The sequence below is a fragment of the Lepidothrix coronata genome, unplaced genomic scaffold (genome assembly GCF_001604755.1).
Source record: "Lepidothrix coronata isolate B3197 unplaced genomic scaffold, Lepidothrix_coronata-1.0 Scaffold25, whole genome shotgun sequence".
In the NCBI taxonomy this organism is placed as follows: Eukaryota; Metazoa; Chordata; class Aves; order Passeriformes; family Pipridae; genus Lepidothrix; species Lepidothrix coronata.
In genome coordinates, this window is record NW_016690205.1 from 2,536,738 (window position 1) to 2,557,896 (window position 21,159).

General features: G+C 41.4%; 2 protein-coding genes and 1 long non-coding RNA gene across 6 annotated transcripts in view; 1 reads left to right on the top strand and 2 right to left on the bottom strand.

The window, feature by feature from the left end:
* ATE1 (arginyltransferase 1) overlaps window positions 1-287 on the bottom strand; it is a 75,165-nt gene extending 74,878 nt beyond the window's left edge. The window contains exon 1 of one of the 2 annotated variants that reach the window (XM_017809232.1): window positions 160-287. In XM_017809232.1, coding sequence (XP_017664721.1) covers window positions 160-247 — 88 coding nt within the window. In that variant the 5' untranslated portion in view covers window positions 248-287. The remainder of the gene's footprint in view (window positions 1-159) is intronic. The other variant, XM_017809230.1, reaches the window with a different exon arrangement.
* LOC108494554 lies at window positions 281-6,481 on the top strand. 2 transcript variants are annotated; one of them, XR_001873894.1, is made up of 4 exons: window positions 281-479; window positions 867-1,233; window positions 2,808-2,893; window positions 3,010-3,513. It is a non-coding gene; the product is annotated as an uncharacterized LOC108494554 (long non-coding RNA). The 2 variants fall into 2 exon arrangements; XR_001873893.1 differs by lacking the exon at window positions 3,010-3,513 and adding an exon at window positions 6,324-6,481 and having other exon boundaries at window positions 283-479.
* Window positions 1,290-10,436, bottom strand: NSMCE4A (NSE4 homolog A, SMC5-SMC6 complex component). 2 transcript variants are annotated; one of them, XM_017809233.1, is made up of 11 exons: window positions 10,256-10,364; window positions 8,587-8,667; window positions 7,949-8,079; window positions 6,798-6,937; window positions 6,035-6,134; window positions 4,676-4,766; window positions 4,133-4,227; window positions 3,321-3,369; window positions 2,594-2,685; window positions 1,911-2,002; window positions 1,290-1,387 (listed from the first exon to the last, which is right to left on the bottom strand). In XM_017809233.1, the coding sequence occupies exons 2-10, from the start codon at window positions 8,651-8,653 to the stop codon at window positions 1,919-1,921; spliced, it is 849 nt and encodes a 282-aa protein (XP_017664722.1). In that variant the 5' UTR covers window positions 8,654-8,667; window positions 10,256-10,364; the 3' UTR covers window positions 1,290-1,387; window positions 1,911-1,918. The 2 variants fall into 2 exon arrangements, with proteins under 2 accessions (XP_017664722.1, XP_017664723.1); XM_017809234.1 differs by lacking the exon at window positions 1,290-1,387 and adding an exon at window positions 1,394-1,572 and having other exon boundaries at window positions 10,256-10,436.
* Between the last annotated feature and the right edge of the window lie 10,723 nt (window positions 10,437-21,159).

Here is a 21,159-nt window from a genome sequence, read left to right on the forward strand (position 1 = left end):
GCCGCCATCTTGGCTGCGGGCAGCGCGCGGGCGGCGCGCGCAGGAAGCGGCGCCGCCGCCATGTTTCCCCCGGGCAGCGGCGGCGGGTTCCCCTCAGCGCTGAGGGCCCCAGGGACACCCCCGGGCCCGGCCCGCCCGCCGCGCCCCGGCCCCGCTCACCCGCCGACACCTTGCCCCGCTCCGAGCCGCAGTAGCCGCAGCCGCGCCCCTCCTTCCAGCCCTTGTACTCCACCACGGCGGCGGGCATGGCGCCGGCGGCCTCGCAGCGCCCCCGCCCGGGCCGTGCCCACGCCTCCCCTCAGGGCCGGGTTTGCAACAGAACAGCGCGCTCGGCTCGGCTTGGATGCTCTAACCGTGTTTCCCTCGCGACCTGACCGGTTTCTCACCCCCACAAACACCCTCGCAACAATTTGCCAGATCCCTCTGTACCCGGCTGCTTCAGCAGGATAAATGGATGGAAGAAAAAATCACCATTCGCTGTAAGCCTCAATTTAGACAATATAACTGTCAGGTTTTGTCTTTTCTAAAACTGTAATTTTAGAAAATTAATTTTAACTAATTAAAATTCTAAAATTCAAACTATAGTTTGAAGTGCAAATCTAGGGACTCAAAAAGAACGTAAAACCTTGCACACCAATCTACTTTTCACTTTTCTGCAACTCCAGAGGCAGTGCTCCCCCACAGAGCATCTTCTGGAAAGGGAGCTAGACTTTATTAATATTTAACAAAATAATATCGTGGCTCCATAGAGCTGGCCTGCCTAAGTTACCCACCACACACAGGTGGAGTCTGGAAAAACAGAAAGGGGAATTGCTATCTGTAATTGGGACCAAATTTCCAAACTCAAACCTTTATTTCTGGAACAGTGAGAACACTATCAACTTCTCCTGCAACACCCAAAATCACGTGGATAGCAAGATTATCCCAAGAGGGATGGATAACCAGGTGAATTCTACTTGCTGCTGCCGCTGCTGGGGAAAGACAAGGGAGGAAGGAAGGGGGGCAGTGTTTCCCTGTTATAAAAGCTGGTGAGTGTCAGTAAACTTTATATAAAGTAGTAAACTAAGCCAGTATATAGTAATAACCCTGTGACAAGTCTAAACTTTTTTTCAGGTTGCCCAGGGAAGTTGTGGCTGCCCCATCCCTGGAAGTGTCCAAGGCCAGGTTGGACAGGGCTTGGAGCAACCTGGGACAGTGGAAGGTGACCCTCCCCATGGCAGGGGGTGAAACAAGGTGAGCTTTAAGGTCCCTTCCCACCCAAACCATTCCATGATTCTGAACAAAGCAGCTTATATAGTGTTGAGATGTTCCGATACGAATGAATTTAATTTTACAATATATACACATAAAACAGTTCTTGAGGAAAACATTGTGAAGTATAAGGCACCTAGGGGAAGAGAAAAAGAAAAAGTAAGACAATATGCAATAAAATTTGGAACTTAAGAAACAACTGTGACAGTAAAAGAATTCAGTCCTATCACTGAAAAAATTTTAGGGAAGTAGGAACAGAAGACAGTCTGGTTCCCTCTAAGTCCTTCTTCAGACTCCTTGTATTAACAACATCAGCTGCCACTAAGTTAAAAAAACAGACAGAAAAACTAAGCTATGATTCTTCCCAACATTGCATTCCAAGTATGAAGTTCCAAAAATTAACTCAAGTCTAGCACTGAACAGACCAAGAAATGTAAAAATAAAGGATTTTTTCCCCCCAGTTAATTACTGCATACAAGACTAGATTACATTTTGTTCCATGAAGAGAGCAAGAACACAGCAATGTTCCACATATTACAGTCACCCTGCTTACAGTCCTACATTTTTAAGTGCCATGTAGTTTCCCTGCAGTTCTTCCAGGTGCATAAGGAACTCATGCACTGGATCCTTACTGAGTTTGATTTATTAAAAGAACTTACTTGGAAAATTACTCTGTCTCCATTTCCTCTTCAGTGCTCTGAAAAGGAGGGCTAATCATGGCTTCTCTTATTTCAAATACTTCTATGATCTCCTGGTTAGAGATGACAGCAATCAGTCAGTCACAAGAGCTGAACTATTTTAATTTAATTACTAATTAATTACTAATTACTATTTTAAATTAATTACTAATTAATTAATAATGAAATTTCTCACACTAAAGCACCATTTCAGATTATTATGTTTCTCCTGCATATTCCAAGTGAGGGACAAAGGAGAAGAGCTGTATGAGCTCAAAACTACTTTTTGTCTTCTGAGGTTTACTACAAACAGCAAAATAGTGAGGAGAACTTCCCCTCCAGAAGTAAGTATATGGAAGGGAAGAAACAGACTCTGTATTTACACAGGTCTCATATAAAATAGTAAAGGCAAGTCAGTGCACAGCTTAAAACTGACCAGACCTCAGGGATCAAAGATGGAATTGCTATCCCAGTTCTCACTTTTCTTGCAGTTAAAAACACCCATTAGATCTGTGATTGTTCTGGCACCCGTAAGGTCAAATGCAGTGATGATGTACATGGGAACACCTCTCCTCCTGAGAGCATCAACAGCCCAGCTCTCAGATGCATTCCTACATTTAAGGAAAAAAGAACTAATCCAAAGTATCAAACGGTCTCTATGGTACCTTCCATTCCTCCTGGGTCAGAGACATGACAACTTGTTTCCGTGCTCCAGGTCCTCGGTTTTCCTCCCCTACTCTCCTGAATTTTGTAGACTCTGATCAAAACACAGTAGTTTCAGTATTTACACTTGCAAAGTTAGTGTCCACCAGGAACACAAAAGCTCCACAAAAATCAAATCAATTCTGCATGTTCCCCCCACTTTCTCTCTCTCAACAGCCTGTACCATACACTGCTGAAGAGATTTCCTTCGTCCCACCTCTTCAATATTTAGGAACTAATGTTTTGCAGAGTCCCAGAAAGATGTAAGTATTTCATTCCTTATGAAATCCCACCAAAGTCTTAACCCCATTGATATCCTGTGGGAATGAAAGCCAAAGTCCTTGTGTAGCATGGAATTTCCTTTCCAAATGTTTTGAAGCTGCAGCAGTTCCCAACTCAAGCGAGACAACGGAGACTTCTTGCACACAAGAAATACTTTAGCAAAAATGTAACTTGAAAGGTAATAATCTTTGATTTATTTTAATAGAATTAATTTGTATAAACCATCATAATGGTCTTTTTTCATATATTGATATTTGAAAAGACTCAATCCTTTCAACTCCTCATAAATCTCTTCATACCTTCAATTACATTCACTGTCCCCAGCTAAAAATAAACCTGAAACTTTGTGAATGTGTAACATGTAATGTAGCAAAAAACAATTAGGCTCTTTTAAAAGCTAGATTTTACCTATTATTGGCAATTTATCATCATCCAGCCTTATTTCTGCAAGACCATCCTAAAATACAGTGGGATTTAAAGTTTCAGAAGTTAGAGTTATCCAGTTAGGGTAATGCACTGAGATTTCGTGTTTTTACTTAATACATAATCATAAACTAGTACATATATTGATAAAGAATCTTCCTTGGCATAACAAATAGGACAAAAGTATTTAAATATAGCACTTATTAATGAAGAATGCAGCCCATATGGAACAGTGGCTAACTTGGATTATAAAAGTTTTGCTTTATTAAAATCATTATTATTCATTAAATACACTTGAAGGTAACCCTTCATAACCAAATCACATCACTATTCATTATAAACCTGAATTTAGTCAGAATATCTTTGTCAGTTTTTGTCTTTTAAAATTAATTTTATTTATTAGACAAACTAAATATAGTTTGAAGTGCATATAAACCCCTGCACTAACATACTCTTCTACAACCTCAATAACTCTTCTATACTCTGTGACTACTTTCTTATATCTGAAATGTGAGCCAGAATCTTTTCTGAAAAGCGTATTGACAGCAAAATTTCACAATTGTTTTGTTGGTAAATCGATTGCAGCAGAAAGATCTAAGAAAAAAAATCAGTCTGTCAACTCTATTTTCTTTTTTATTTGATTACCAAAATATCACGGGCTGTTTGTAGAAAATAAATTAGTATTCCTCATATTTGAAACCTAATTTTTCGATCTTGAAGACATAAAAACAACAAATCAGGATGTCTAGATAATTCCAATATCTAAAGTGAGATTTCAAGAACATATCATGCCTTACCCTGATAAGGAAGGACACATGAAACATGTTTTCCACAGTGCGTGCAAAGGAGTTTGGATCAATCACAAAATCAAAGAAGGAAATAGGTGTTTCAGCTGGAGGTGCAAAAATGGCTTTGTTAAAACAGAGTTAAAAGGTGTAAAACAAACTTAAGAGAGACAGTACTCCTTTCAAAACCTAACAGAATGTTTGTCAATTTAGTTACAATGCTGAATTCCCAGCTGCCTGCAAAAAGAAACAAATCTTCCATAGAGTTTATTATTTTCTTCCATCTTTTCCCCCATGCAGATCCATAAGCAGTGATTACTTGGTTGCCTTCTAAAAAGTGGCAGGCTCTAATCAGGGGGAGAGGATTCACATTGACTTTGCAGTCAAACAGCCCCTGATGAGTGTTCGTAACAAATCCATAGTTGGTATATGTGCTTCCACATGAAGATTTGTGCTTGCAAACTTCACCTCATTTTGGCAGTTTAACCACTCCTAACTGTAAAAAACAGCAAATATTCATTTTCACCAATTAATGCCCAATTTCCTCATACTTACGATCATTTTCAAAGAGAGTGTTCAGTATTCCCAAGATCCTCTCTACTTCTTTTTCTGTAGTTTCGTCATGAGACTCCTCCATTTGATTTAACTGTGAAAAAGAAACACAGATTCACCTCAAATAACCACTGTTGTATTACAGGGTCTTTTATGAACACAGAACATAAAAGCTGAATTTTTCTCCCAACATGCACTATTACAAACACACTTATGCAAACATGAGACAGCTTGCTAAGAGCTTTAGGGTTTAGGTCCCATCTTAAAATATCAACCTGAAAGGCCATGGCTTGTATGTTTTGAACCCATTAAGGGCTACACTTACTCTTCAATAGCTCTATGGAATTGGGATACACTGTGGTACAGTCTGTGAGGTTAATATAGATCATTTTTAAGCAACTCGAAAACCCTCCAGCTCCTCTTCTTCCCAGTACAAAGTGCAACAGAATCCTTCCTATCACTATTTCAATCACTGTTAAGTATTTTAGAAAACAATAATCAAGCTTTTGCCTCCATGTCCTGGCATTATCACAGCCTGAGCTTCCCTAAAACACCATGGTTTATGTTTTCAAAGTTTCAGATGTCAAGTCTCTAAGTATGCCCAGACTTCTGCCTTTCTGCCAGTGCATGACAGAAAGAAGAGGGAAACAGAAGGCAGAAAAAACAGTGGTTAAGTGAGCTAATTAACTGCTGTTAATCACATTTCAGGGCAAATGCCACACCCTGTCAGACACTTCTTACAGAAAAACGGAAACCACGCCCATGTAAAGAAGCTTCTTTTTTGTTTCCTTTTAAAGCAACAGGCATAAGAGCAAGTAAGCTCATTTGAACTTGAAAAATCAGTGTGTAAATCATATTTCTGAACATGAAATTAGTCTGTAAATCCTATTTCCCTCCACTCAGTGAAACACTGCAGTCCACACAAACAAATCAAGAGGCCTAATAATGAAGTCTGAGTCCTTTGGTACTGTAGAAGCCCAGAAAGGGCTGATGTGTATGGTTCAAACACAGCTGGATGGCCACGGAGCCAAACAAGGATTGCTGGTAGCAACAACCAAGGACTGTGCTAATAACACACTGTGAGAAAGAACAGGATGTGGCTGGAAAAAGAACGATATGGAGGTAGGGCAGCACTTTTCTGTGACAAACATCCTTGTTTTGGCTCCTGGAGTTACAGCACAACCCAGGACAGCACAAGCATCTATGAATCTTGGCTGATCCCTTCCCCTCAAGGGTGGGATGTCACAAGTACTACACAGTTTGGAATTACAAAATCCAAACCAACATGAACAGAAAGATTTAGAAGTCACTAGTAATAACTATGTCAGAATAAATGGTTAATAAAGGTAACGCTTTACAAACCTGAGCAGGCATCATCTGTTTTGCTTCTCCTTTTGAAGCCTTTTTCTGCCTCTCAATCCGTTGCTTTGCTACAGGAGGATCAGACTTGAAAGATCCCAACCTAACAGAAATACAAAGAACACATACATGGAAATGTGGTTTACACTGCATGCTTAGAAATCTATACATGTTCTGGTATGAGGCTGCCAATATATTGGGAGCAACTCTTGGGGATGGTTCTTTCCAGAAATCTCTGAATGTGATGAAGCTTTATCTTTAGATATCAGTCATTACTTTACACTTTTCTCAGGAGATCCACTGCAAGACTCTAAGAGACAATCCATCAACACAGATGTACAAGAACAACTGTCAGTCTCTTCACACTAATACAATCATCAGGTAAAAGATACAGACCTCCCTGGACTGACATTCTGGAACTGTCTCAGAAAGAAAAAAGAAAAAAAAACAACCAACCAAAAAGGCTCCTGTATTCCTGATTCTGGCTGCAGAGGAAAGAGGATCACTTCTGATGGCATTTCAAGAATACTTTGGCTAGTGATATTATTCTGTAGCCAAACCAAAACCAAAGCAAGAAATATTATTAAATATTTTGGAGATGAGGAGTTCACTGTACCAGAAGAAGAAAGATCACACAGAAGTCCTTGCTGACACTCTGCTGTGACCTCAGATTAAACTCTGTTCAAGCCCAGGGCATTAAAGATAAGACTCCATTAAGGGCATTACCTTGTGCTGCAGGATATAGTATTTCCTTAAAGGAACTTACATATAGTGAAAGGTAGGGGCTCTTCTGAAGTACTTTAGTGCTTCTTCTCCCACTTTCTGCCAGGCATCACGAGGTAAAAAACCACCAGGTTCACTATCATTTTCTTCTACTTCTATGCGATTTATACCCATGAGGGTCAGCTACAAAATAAAAAAAGATGCAGTGAAAATTCACTTAAACCAGGAGATACATTCATGGTGAAACCATGAAATTGTATTGTGGTGTTTGCCTGATAGATTAATATTTAACATCACTGCATAAGGACTTTCCTGAACATACTGTGAAAACAGATAACTTCTGTTAAGCTGAGAAAAAAAAGAGCCACAGTTAAATAAAACTGCTTAGATTCCAACAAATTTTCGATGACATATGAAGTAGCAGAGCATTACTTAAATTGCACCAGAGAGCTCAGATATCTCACAATTTCTGAACACCACACATTCCCAGGAATACCACAGAACAACTTATTTGGCCTATTCCTGCATCCACCAGTCCACACTAAGCCAAGAAAAACTTCAACAAAACAACTGAACTTGATGGGGTTTTATACTGTAGAGCTCTAGACCTGACCAAAGAATCAGATTCCTTATTAATCTGCTGTAACATAAGGGAAAATTTTCAAGGAGGAAAAAACCCCAACAGCCTGCTTAAAAGCTATTCTGAACCAACTCTTCCACCCAGCCACAGGACAAAAAGACAAACATGTCACATCTAAAAGCATTCAAGTCATCCAAAGTCCTGCCAGTGACACAGGGCCTTAAGGACTGTATCCCAAAACACAGAAAATGGTAGGCAGGATAAAGAAACTTAGCTACTGAGAAACTACAAAAGAGTGACTTAAAAAAAGGTGCAAAGACTTCAAGAGCACGAACTGACTGAACTGTGATAAAGCAGCAGCAGTGCAATAATTTTTTTGGGGGTCTCTGCATTTTAAGTTGGATTTTCCCCTATTGGAAATGCTTAATACGTAATTTAAAACAATTAAAAACACTAACCAGATACAGAAAGTTAATCAAAGAAATCCATAGGAAGAGCATTCAGTTCCATCAGAGCTGCCATGTATGAGCTGAGGATTTTGTTTTATGATCCTGTAACAAACAGGGCAAACCTCCAGCAAAAAACTGTTGGCAAATTCAGAGGCTGGAACTCACCAAGTCTTCCGCAAATGTTGCTGCATCAAATGATGTCATCTCAGAGTGTAACTCATTGGCCTTCTCCTTCCCCAGATTGGATGCTAAGACAAGAAACTGGGCATCCAGCGCAGCCTCTCGTGCACGGCAAACTGTCACAGAAAAGATTTTATGCTAACAATGTGAAATTGTCTAAAATATAATCATGAAATTCAGCATAGGGTCTATCCTGCCATTAGAGCTTTGTAAATCATTTTATTACAACCACCTCTAACACACTTACTTAATCCTTATAATAATATTTGCATTAAAAAAAAAAGGAGAAAGAATAGGAGAGAGTGACACTGACAAAGAATAAACGCATTTTTATCAACATGTTTTCCACTTCTCCAAGTGAAATGAACCCCTCTACACTGATATCTTTTATGGGTACTACTTCTATACATTGTCAAAATAAAGCAAGGAGTATTTCTAAGTGCAAATAAACAGGAATATTTATTTTCTCATATCAACTTAAACAATCTTCAACTAAACATATCTATTTTAAATTATATAGAATTTCTCATAAAGTACTTGGACCTCAACTCTCTTGTTTATAAGGCATCATCGTCTCACACTTGGCCAAACACCTTGAATAAAGAGCACAGAATTCGTTTTACCTTTCTCAAACAGTTTATTGGCTTCTTCCAAAGCTTCTGTCAATCTGTTGCTTTTAGAACTCAGCATCTCCTCACGATTTTCTGGGGGAGAAAAGACACACATGAAATCCTAAATTATTTAAACACAGAAGCATTGAGAAATACTGCGCTTGTTTGACCCTGACTGGAGGCCAGGTGCCCACCAAAGCTCTATCACTCCCCTCCTCAGCTGGACAGGGGAGAGAAAATAGAACAAAAAGCTCATGGGTCGACATAAAGGCAGAGAGAGATCCCTCAGCAGTTACTGTAACGGGCAAAACAGGCTCCACTTGGGGAAATTAGTGGAATTTACTATCAATAATATCAGAGCAGGATAATGAGAAGTAAAACAGATCTTCAAAACACCTTCCTCCCCCCCCTCCCCTCATTCCCGGGCTTCACTTTATTCCAGATTCTCTACCTCCTCCCCTCCAGCGGTAGAGGAGGGAAATGGAGGTTACAATCAGTTCATCACATGTTGTTTCTGCCACTGGTTCATCCTTAGAGAGAGGAGCCCTTCTACCCCTACTCCATCATGGGGTTACTCCCACAGGAGACAGCACTCCACCAACTCCTCCAGCGTGAGTCCATCCCATGGGAACAGCTCTTCACAAACTGCCTCAGCAGTTTGTGGGTCCCTTTCCACAGGGTGCAGTCCTTCAGGAACAGGCAGCAGCTCTGTCCCTGCACAGACTCCTGTCTCCATGGGCCCGCGGGTCCCTGCTACGACCCTGCTCCAGTGTAGGACCCTGCCCGTGTTGCAGGCGGGTCTCTGCTCCCCCGTGGCCCTCCCTGGGCTGCAGGGGCACAGCTGCCTCACCATGGGCTGCACCTCGGGCTGCGGGAGAGCCTCAGCTCCAGCACCTGGAGCACCTCCTGCCCCTCCTTCTGCACCGCCCTGGGGGTCTGCACAGCTGCTCCTCTCACAGGTTCTCGCTGCTCTCTTCTCTGGTCGCAATTACTTTTGCACAGTTACTTTTTTTCCTTCTCAAATATGTTACCACAGAGGTGTTACTGCGGTCACTGATGGGCTCAGCCTCGGCCAGTGGGGGGTCCCTCTTGGCTCTGCAGACAGGGGGGAAGTTTCTGGCAGCTTCTCAAATCCGCAGCCCCCCTGCTACCAAACCCTGGCCACACAAACCCAATACAAATACATACTCACGACCTAATCAAAATTGGCTGCTTCGTTCCCTGTCATACACACGAAAATACAGAATATATAACACATTAATTCCAGGATGATACAGGCTCCATCTTTATTAATGCTTATGCATTAACTAAGACTGAAGTACCAATTTTCCATTTACTTCAATGGCATAAGATTTTTACGGTTGAATTTATGCTAGCAGGGATGGCTGCCCCATCCCTAGAAGTGTCCAAGGCCAGGCTGGACGGGGCTTGGAGCAACCTGGAATAGTGGAAGGTGTCCCTGCCCATGGCAGGGGGTGAAAGAAGATGAGCTTTAAGGACCCTTCCAACCACTCCATGATGCTGTCATTCCATACAAATGCCTCCCGGGAGGCGAATGTCGACCTGAGCACGAACCCAAAGTATCAGCCGCCCAAGGAACCCGGAGTTCCCCCCAACCGCAGGACCCTCACGGAGCCCTCACGGCCGCCAGCCCCGGCTCCCGCCCCGCCGCCCGCCTTACGGTGCACGCTGGAGATGAGCTCCCGGTACTGCCTGCGGATCGACCTGTTGTGCTCGTTGTCGGCCCCGTTGCCGATCTCCAGCCGCTGGACACACTCGCTCGCCTCCTCCTCCGTGTCCTCGGCGGGGGACGGCGAGCGCGGGAGGCCCGGCGGCCCGTCCCGGGAGGTGGAGGGCAGCGGGAGGCGGCCCCGGCCCGGGGAGCAATCGCCGCCGCCCTGCGCCATGTCGGGGCCGCGGGGCCGCGGGGCCGTGCCCGAGCTCCCCGGGCCGCTCCCGGGGCGGCCCCGCCTCACGGGCATGGCCGAGCCTGCGTACCTCGGCCCGCAGGGTCCGCCCGGGGGGTCTGTGCCCCCCGCCGTGGCCGCCGCGGAGCGCCGGGCTCTGAGCGCCTGTGCTGCGCGGCGCGCTCCCGAGCAGGCCGGGCCGGGCCGCTCTCACTCGCTCCCCGGGCGGCTGCGGGGCTCTCACCGCCGCACGAACCGACAGAACGGCCCGCGAACCGCCGCTCGCACCGAGCCGCGCTGCGATCCCCGGCACGGGCGCGAGCTCCGGCACGGGAGGGAACTCCCCCGGGCCGGGCGGGGCCGCCTCGCAGCGGGCGCGGGGCCGCCGCCGCCTCCGGAGGGCGCTGCGGGAGCGGGAGAGCGGGACAGGCCATGTCCGAGCGGCACGGGAGGGAAAACGGGAGGGAAGGCGCCGCTGAGCGCCTGTAGTACATCTATCTATCTATCTATCGATCTATCGATCTATCGATCTATCGATCGATCTATCGATCTATCTATCGATCTATCGACCTATCTATCTATCAATCATCTATCTATCTATCTATCTTATCTATCTATCTTATCTATCTATCTATATCTATCTATCTATCTATATCTATCTATATCTATCTATCTATCTATATCTATCTATCTATCTATATCTATCTATCTATCTATCTATCTATATATATATGTCCATAGAAATGCCTGCCTTAGTCCTTGAGCAGGGGTCTGAGCTCTAGCAAATGAAATAAATGATGGAGTCATAGGATGGTTTGGGTGGGAAGGGACCCTAAAGACCATCTAGTTGTAGAATCGTCAGGGTTGGAAGAGACCATCAACATCATCCAGTCCAACCAAACACCCAGCACTTCCAGTTCTGCTTGTCCAGATGATCAGATTTCTGCTGTCCTGGCTATTATTGTGTATCTATGTCATTTGTTATTGTCAACAGTGAGAAACAGTAAGTGAAGAAAATGGCCTACATTCAGTTCATTGTAAGATTTTCAAGTTGTCTTTACTCACCAAGATTTTTTTTATGTCTGATGTTCACTCAATTTTCATCCATGCATATACATACAACCTTATTCTCATTGAAATGAGAAGACTCACAAAGAGGAATCTTGAAATAAATGTTTCAGATTTATTAGCAGAGATCACTGTGTGCAGATTTCACCGTTCCCTCCTTTGCTCCTCTCAGAGTTCAGAAATGAATGTAGAGTTTCTGGCATTTAGCAGAGGATCTCCAACTGAATTCAAATTCCTCACGTTGTATACAGATACTGTATTTCAGCAAGCAAAAGCCAGTCTCCATTGTCACCAAATACAGAGCAATAATGTGTCTTTTTAGGGTGCTGAGGAGTGAATTACCAGTGGGGTTCGCAGTGCATCTCAGCTTGGGAGTTGTCCAGCATGCTGATGCTCTCATCTAGAGCCCTTAAAATAGTGGATCTACCACTATTCAATTTAATATCAGATCTAACCATTTGTCCACTTCTGGAAACCGATCTCCTGGTATGAAATCCCTGATTTGCTAGCAGATATTCCTAGGCATTAATGAAAAAAGACATGTCTTTAAATGAGACAGTTTAGTCACTGCCCAGGAGTATTGCTTATGATTTTGAAGCATAAATGTTTTGCATTTCCCTGGAATACACCAAAAAAAATGCTACTATTCAGGATGAAGAGATAAAACAAGAAATTGGCTGTCTAAAACCATGGCAACACTGGACTTGTTGCCCAGTGATGGCTGTTCCTGACATAAAGTTAATCCCAGTGATCCAAAATGGGGCCTGGACTAATTGAAAACATCAGAAACAAAACATCCAAGGTACTTGGCATTCATCTGCCAGCTCTGCAAGCAAACACAGATGGGGAAAAATATTTTTAATGAGTGTAGCTAAATTAAAAAATTTGTTTTAGCAATGTGGAAGTTTAAGTTTTTGTACTTGGTTCTTGCAGAAACTTCCATTTTTGTACTTACAGATAATCATGTGGGAGGTAAAAATCAGATATTCTGTCAGCAGTGTGGATTAGGGTAAAGCCCATCACATCACAGTAGACATTGTACAAGTCTAAGGAGGTATTTTCAGAGGAATATGAAAGAACAATTATTAATAGAATTGTGAAAAAAGCTGGGGCCCAATCTGGTGGGGTGTCAAGGAGAAAAACCCGGGCAGGATCAAACCCTGATTGGCACCAGAGACTAGTTCTTTTTAAGGACTTGGAAGGTTTCATTAAGTGAAAAACTGACACCAGGTTGCTACAACAACACGTGGAAGTCATGCTGCTGGGCACTGAAATGCCAAAAACCTTCTACTTTTTCCCTACAATCAAACAGCAATTTAGAAAAATAAAATAAAATAAAATAAAATAAAATAAAATAAAATAAAATAAAATAAAATAAATATTTGCAAGAAGGAGCAGGAAATATATACATAAAGCAATGATGCCTCAGAGTGGAGAATAACCAGACAGCTGCATCCTTGGTGGCCCATCCAGTACATTTTGAATGAAGGAACAAAGCAAATGCAGAACAATGTCAGATTTTTGCAAAAGCAAAGAGCCAATTAGTGCTCTAAAGAGTTGTGCCCATATTTTGCATAACTGCATGGCAATTTTTTGGACATTGAAATTTTAATATGCTAATAATTTCTGTATTCACAGACAATTCATAAATTCACTTTCCTTTATGTCAATCTCTAGAAATTATCACCTGTTAGACATTGCCAACACCATGCAAACAACTGACTTAAACCTAAGCACTTCTGTGTCAGGTTTAATCTTATCACAGCAATCATTTTTTTATATCTTGTGCTGATGTGGATATATTTTTATTACATGTGTTTCAAGGCCTGTAACTCACAACCTATGATGAAAGAAATATTTTTTCCTCTCTGAAATAGTGTATTCCAAGGGAGGATTTTCCAAAAGTACCACGGAACTGAAAACATGCTCTACTTAAAAGAAAATTCTGTGATTGGTGTGAGTTTCCTATTCCAGTGACGTGTGCTTTGGGTGTTTATAGTTGAGACGAGTCTATACTGAAGTGGAATGGGTTTTTTCCTGAAAGACTCACACATGTAACACTGTAACTTCAACCACTACATCCAAACAAGTGTGCTGAAAGTTCCATCTTATCCATCCTGGGAAGAGACAAGCTGCATTCCCTCTTTTCTGGCCACGTGGGCAAGAGAAAACTGAACACAGGCAAAAGGATGAAGAATGGGATGGAGGCCGAAGAGTTTCCTTCTCTCCCTCCTGCCAGGTAACCTACGAGCATTCCTAGACTTTGAATGTTTATTCTGAACTCCAGCAAAGCATTCCTTAGGAAATATGTGGAGCAGTGCTGACTTGCAGTGTCTTTCTTAAGGCAGCTGTCAATTTTAGCCATGCTGTGTTTATATACGTTTGTCACCTGCTAAACTGATTCATTTTCCCAACCTTTGCTTACTGAGTCAGGTGAGACAGACAGCCTGATACTTGGTAGTCATAGTCAGGCAGTGAAAAAATTCCACTTACATTGGTATAACGTGGAACTTGTCTCACTGCCTTAAGCAAACCATACACCACCACCAACAACCACAACAGTGACAACATGCTGCACCCAGTGTACAGGATCTGTCTCGTGTTCTTCCCATCCAGCAAGTGAGAATTCCTGTGAAGAACTGATGTGTCATAGCCCCGCAGCTCCCTGGGTCAGATTCCTTACACCTCATAGCTACCCAGCATAGTGTTCTCAAACATCAGCCAATTCACATTAATAGAACACTTTCATGTGATCCAGGGAGAAAGGGGATCCACACACCAGCCAGGAGGGAAGGAGTGCAGAAGGTTATATAAATCAGGGACAGAGTGGTGCATTTTCATTTTCAGTCCAGAGGAAAATTGGGTAAGTAATTTTTCATTAGTTCTTTAAATTTAAAAATGTCTAGACTCAAAACTGTTTACTAATTATGTTTTAGACATTACAGAAAGGCAAAGGGAGTGTCTTTCAAAATAAAAGAATTTTTTCTCTGTACCATTAAAAAACAGTGTCTCCTTTGAGGTTCTATAGTTTTATGATCTCTTGTATAACTTGTTTTACAATCCACATACCCTATATAGTATGTCTGCAGGATGATGTCTAGTTAGTCAGTATCTTTCTAAGACCAAGAGACTGATTGTTAAATGTGCATGTCCTAAAATAGCCATTTTAAAAGCATGTTACAACATTACAGACTGTAATAACTATTTGCAAATGCTGGAGTTTTTAAATGTGGCTCTCTTCCACTGTTGTTCTTTTTTTTCTCAGAAATAGTTCTAAGGGTTTGTTTCAGAAGGGATTGCTTGTTGTTTTTTAAGTTGCCATGTAGCAACAAGAATGTGTTTTTCCCATGCAGAATTTCAGAGATAAAATGAGCTGGCTGGTCACTATGCAGATGTTCAACAATGTTCTCAAGTGAGAACTGGCTGCGGTGTTTCGTCCTTTCGTGCACAGTAAGGTTTCCTTCAGGCTGCAAAACACAACACTGAACAGTTCTAGGTACAATATGGCCTCAGGTAACCCAAAACTCTTATAGATCTTAGGGGAGTTCAAGTCACTTTTAGTCCTACCCGCTAGGAGAACTAATTAGATCAAAATAATGCTTCACTAGTTTGAGATTAGCAAGGGTTTGGTTATGTTATTTTTTTTAAACATTGATGACATGATATTGAAACCTGTTGTCAACATGTAAGTCCATGGCCATTTCAGTTATTTCTGGATTTTATTATTGAGCGGGGTTTATATCACCGCAGTGATTTGGAAACTGTTTTGCAATTAACTGCCTTTAAAAAAGTCTTCAGGAAGAAAATAACAATCTTATCGACAGGATGACAATGGCAGGCATGCTCCTATCTATTATAAAGCCGATATTTCCTACAAAATCTGATCTTATCAAAAAAACAGAGTGCTTATAGCTTGAACTTTTCCCTCATGGTTCAGCTATTCAGGATCAAGCTGCTCATTACCTAGGAGGAGACGTTTTTCCCTTTACACAGGCCAAGAGATGGGTTAGAAACCTGCTATATGTGTCAGAGTTAAAAAAAATTCCATCCCTTTATGTCAAACCTTTTACATTATAGATTGAAACATTTGTTAAATAGATGTTAATGCATAGAATCCACAAATCTTATTTTAAAAGGATTTTGGAAAGGGAAAAAAGGGATGGTAGTTGACCAGAAAAGTCAGATGGGCCTATGGATGGAAGATCTGATCCTCACTGGCTTAGTTTTAAGTAACCTGCCATCTGCATTTACAGCTGCATCTGCATTACATCCATTCATTTTCCCACCTTTAAGACAGAGCCCTGTGGCAATGACAGGCTTGGATATCCAGGCCTGAGGAGATCAGCAGTCACTTTGCACATGCTCCAGAATCACCTCGTTAGTATTTCTCATTGAGCATTTTGACAATCCCAGGGCGAGCCGTGGGAAGCAACCTGGCCTGGGGAAAAGCCAGTCTCAGCAGGTCTAAGTTATGTCACAGCTTGGTTGTTTTATCAGCAAAGCAAGTTATCAATGACTGAATGTGCTTGGATTGTCACAGGGGCACTGCTTTGTGGGGCTGATTAGAAAGGACACCCGTTCAAAACAAATAAATGACCCCAGTTCCAATGTTGTACTTCAGACTCACAGCTGTGCCTGCAGAACATTTCCCCCTTATCCAAAAAAATCAACTTGCACTGTAAATTGCTTACTAGTTATTTTGTGGGGCTTGATACAAACCAAGCAGGATAGAAATAGAAGCAACAGTTTGGAGAGCTTCCAGAGCAGGCAGCAGAGGGAATCTCTGGGCAGGTTCAGGTTGTGAAATCTGCAGGCTGGGGAGGGGTCCCTGTCTTCATTGGCAGCTTCCATTCAGCTGCATGGAAGAACTGAAGAATATTGAGTATATTCCCTTCTTACCACTTGAAGCTTTCTTTAAAATGCCCTTGTGGTAGTGTTAGAGAATGATTTTATGGCAGTATTTGGGAATGACTGACCTGTAACACCATGCAGCCCGTAATCAGTGCTGTGCAGCTTCTTTCAGTAAGGGAAGCCAAATTCAACTTCCATGGACCTTTTCTCTGGGAAGATGGGCCATCATTCTGGGGGAGGTGGGAGCCCCTGCACAGGCTGCAGAAAACTCTCAGATCAGCTTTTGTGTTTTCTGGTGCTGATGAAGTAACATTTATAGAAGCCCCTTAAGTCCATAACAAGCCTGAAAAGAGTAAAATTTTACCCTACATCTATGATCCAGGCTTAAAGCTCAATGAATGGCTTAAATTATGTTAATTGATTCCACATTCATTTGCAGAAACTAATGGTTTGAAGAGTTGCACTGCTGACAGCCAGGATAAGGGTAGAGCCATCACAGATTATAGTTTTTATTTTTCTTGACATAATCCTTTTTAAGTACTGTGTTCTAAAAATCACACGGTGAAACAAAGTTTGATTTAAGTTTTGTATGTTTTCATTAGAAGCTCTTGGATGCAGGATCCTATGAAAATATAGCAGTTGGTCAAGATCCATATACAGAATATACAAGCCTCAGCAAGCTTGACAAAATACTGAACTATATAGTCTTGCCAAATTAAATTTGTCATTAAATGCTAGTTAGGACTTGACAGACTCATTTACTTCCCTGGTTTCCCAGCTAGCATATGATCCAGCTTGCACTCTTGGTTCTTGGTCAAGCCCAGGGCTCAGCCAGCTCCTTGCAGATGGATTGGGATATGTTTATTTGCTTCATGTGTAAACAGTAGTGTGCTGTGGGGGAGTTTTATAGGACTGAAATGGGACTGTACAGAAATAAAAGGTAAGAATGATTTATTTTATTACCTAGATGAAATCTGCTGAATACAAGTAATCAGAAAAGATTTCCTGGCTCATGGCAACCTGGCTGGGTGTATGGTGTAAACAGTTTTTCTTGCTATCAAAACATAATGTGATAGATGTAGGGCTAATATTTTTAGTTTTATATGAACAGCTGCCGTATTTTCCTGAGAAATATTTTAGAAGGGAACAAGACCAGTATAACTGTGAGTGAGGAAACAGGACCGCAAGATAATCTCCCTGTAAACAATGAAAGAAAATAGAAGACTCTATTACTGGACCAACACTGTAGATGTTTCTGCAGACTAGATCTGACTGAAGAATTGATCAAATTAGACAAAATAGCAGATATTTTCAGAGGAATTCTCTGGTAAATATGATTTCAGAGCATTTTGTCCCATTCCCAAAACGTGTTTTTCCTCCAGTAGACCTGACTAAATATGTTTATTTTTGAGAGATACTAAAATAGAGGAGGTCAGCTCTGTTTTCTCTGTTTCTATGAAGTGTCAGCCAAACAGCACCATTTCTGTGCACTGAAGGTCCCGTGTCAGGTTTTCCCTCACCTCCCAAAAGAGGCAGGGAGGATGTGTGCAGATTTCTGGAGCACAAACAATTTTTGATGTTGACAAACTGATGTTGTGAGCAACTCCTGGTTGAAGCCACAAACAGAAAGATTGCTGCAGCAAGGGATGGGGAGAGAAAGTACAAAAAAAGCCATTAACGAGTATCAAACCCCCAATTTTTACAGCACAGATTAATAAATGTGCAGGTTTTGACCTTGTATGCCTAGATTTTAATGTGCTCTGTTGTCTGGTATAGAGTGAATTCTCCAGCACTTCAGGGTGATGTGTATGTGCTCTATTATTCATAGCTGTCTGTCATTTCTAATACCAGTATGATGTGAGCTGTTGCCTGTATTTCTGTATGTATATGTGTATTATATATACAGCATATTGGTGCCATTGAAACTACAGTAATTATTATTATCTGCTGGAATAAGTTGCATGCCTACTTGTTACACTGTCTGTTACTCACAGTTTCCACGCCACTTCCAACTGTAAAATAAAAATTACACTTAACCACTTTCTCGATGAGAAAGACCTGATTTTACCCACAAATGTGGAGCATTGCACAGTTTGATTGAACCCATATGAAAATCTCTGCATGATGCAAGGGGCAGGAGGTTTAAATTCATGGTCTAGATAAAGTGCTGGGTTTTTTTCAATTTCTCTGGTGGACTCTTAAATCATTGCAATGCTCACATCAGGAGGTGAAGTGTGTCAGGAGCACTGACCATGGAAATATTCTCGCATTCTAATAAATGAACCTGAACATTTCTTAATTGTCACACATGCCATATTTAGTTCCTGCATGAAAACTTAACAGCCCCAAAACAGTATTTCCACCATGGCGCTATTAAACCATTCCAATTCAAAGATTTCAGGAATCTTGGAAATTATGCTTAAGCCTTTTGCTTTAATACATCCTACAGTTTCATGGTATCTTTCTGTGGCAAGTTCTGTTCTTACATCTGAGGTTTAAAGAGGTTTGAGTCACCCTATATCACACTTTTCAGAGGAGAATATTGCTCCTTTCTAGAGGCACAGGACTTTAATAAGTAATCCCTAAGAGTTTGATCATACAAAAAAAAAAAAAGGGGGTCACATCTGTGTAGAAGGAGATGCAAATCTTTATTCACATGAACTTTAAACTGGACAAACAATTGTAAACCTTATTTTGTGCTTATTCCACTGACTTGAAATACGGTTAGTAACCACTTTTTGGCTACTGGTACTTAGTTCCCTACATTCTGTCACACTTTCCTGTTTAAAGTAGAAGTTTTATATTTTTTCTTTTACTAATATCTCAAAGCGCTCTGTGATGAGTTAAAAATAATTGATGTAACTGGGAGACAAAAATTCCATGTGTGAACCTGCACACAGCATCAACCCAGGCCTTATTTTCCATATTGGCTCCTGCCCTAACAAGAAAAGACATTTTTTGTCAGGGAGCCAAGGACGTGCAGTACAGAAAGGCACTTGATCTTAAATATCCAAAAGAAACAGGCATAAGGCTTGGATAAACACAGAGTATTTCTACCTGAAAGATCAAATCTCAAGAAAAATACGACAAGCTCAAAAACCTGGATGCCACTTTTCACATTGCTTTGGTCTTCTGCCATCATTTGAGAAATCAGTGCTGACTGTTGGGATTCTGTGCCAAGATGAATTATCATTTTCACTTTTGAGTCCCCATCCAAATATGGATCCAGTCCCTGGATCACAGGGATAGCTCTGTGTGCTGGGGTTATAGACATCATAGGTGCAGCTGGAGAAGAATTAAGGCAATGTTGCATTTTTCCATTCACTTTATTACCTTTTGTTATCATGTTTAGGGATGAAAAAACCATCTCAATGGCAGTAGATAAACAGTAGATAAATAAAAACAGGCTGCAAAATCAAATTTAATCTGTTCATCTGTTAAGTTCCATCTGTGTAATGGCCCAAACTAAAACATGATTTGATTTTTATGTTAAAATCTTACTTTGAGGTGAAAAGGGTAATTCACATCTTTAAGAACCAAGCCTGTTTCCAAACTCAGGCAGCCAGTATTGCAGCCATTTGCAGATCATTTCTGAAGGTTTTCTTCCCAAATTTTCATTCAGTGTTACAGTTCCTACTTTAAAAAATCGATATAGTGCATAATTGTGCATAAAAGCTATTATTTTACGAGTCTGGTCTCCAGGCTCCCTAAATCAAAAGTTAGATTGAGTTGAAGTATTGTAAAGCCTGCAATAACATATCCATCAACGATGAAGAAAAGCCCGTGAAAAAAAATCCACCCGTAAATTAAGAGTGAGCTTCTGAAACTGGATATTGTTCATATTGCTGGAAAATGATAACATGAATATAAATAGTGTAGACCCAGCTGGACGAGGCAATATGTTCTATGAGTTTAAATCTGTCGTTAGGTGAAGCTGATTAGGTTTATGTCTGTCAAAAGGCTGAAGGCTTGTGCCATCTGTAACAACAGTGAGCAGCTTAGGTAACTTTATCTTCACCAACCACCACGGATCACTGGGACCACTTCCCACCAGCATGGCATTAGATCATCTTTTCAAAAAGCCACTGCCTCAGAGGCAAACAGCAAGAGCTCAGGTTTAGAGGAGGATAATGCAGTTTGGGCACCATTTGTTGTCACCAGATCATTGTAAATGCCTGGAGGACTGGCTTTAGCTGACTTCCCTCAACCTTGTTTTGCAGTCCTGCTTAGCTGAACCAAAGGAATCGAGGGGAAAACAGGTTTAGAATGTACATTCAGCTTAAACATTCATTCATGACATTGGTTTTAAACGTTGTAACAAGGATGAAACTATGGTAATGTCAATAAGGAAGCATTCTGATTGATGTGCAATTATTATCCCTTGTGAAAAAGCACATAAAAATTATTTTAGCCTTACTGTTTTTCTGTGCTTCATTATTTCTGATATTTTTGAGGATACTCTCTGTGATGTCACTGTGCACCAAAATGTTCTTGACTAACCTTACAAATAAGCCTGAGGAAGCATTTTGGTCCTGATTAGCCTTGAAATGTGATGGAGTCTTTTAGTGCAGGGCTAAATCAGTGTGAAAAGTCCCTAATCCAGTATGTATCCTGTGTAAAATATAACCTATTCTCTTAGAACAGTATTACCAAATCAAACCAATCATTTTTATTCTGTATTGCTATTCTGAGGGCTGAACACTAGCCCTAGTTTCCTGCTTAGCTCAGCATTACACAACATATTAATGGCCTGATCACT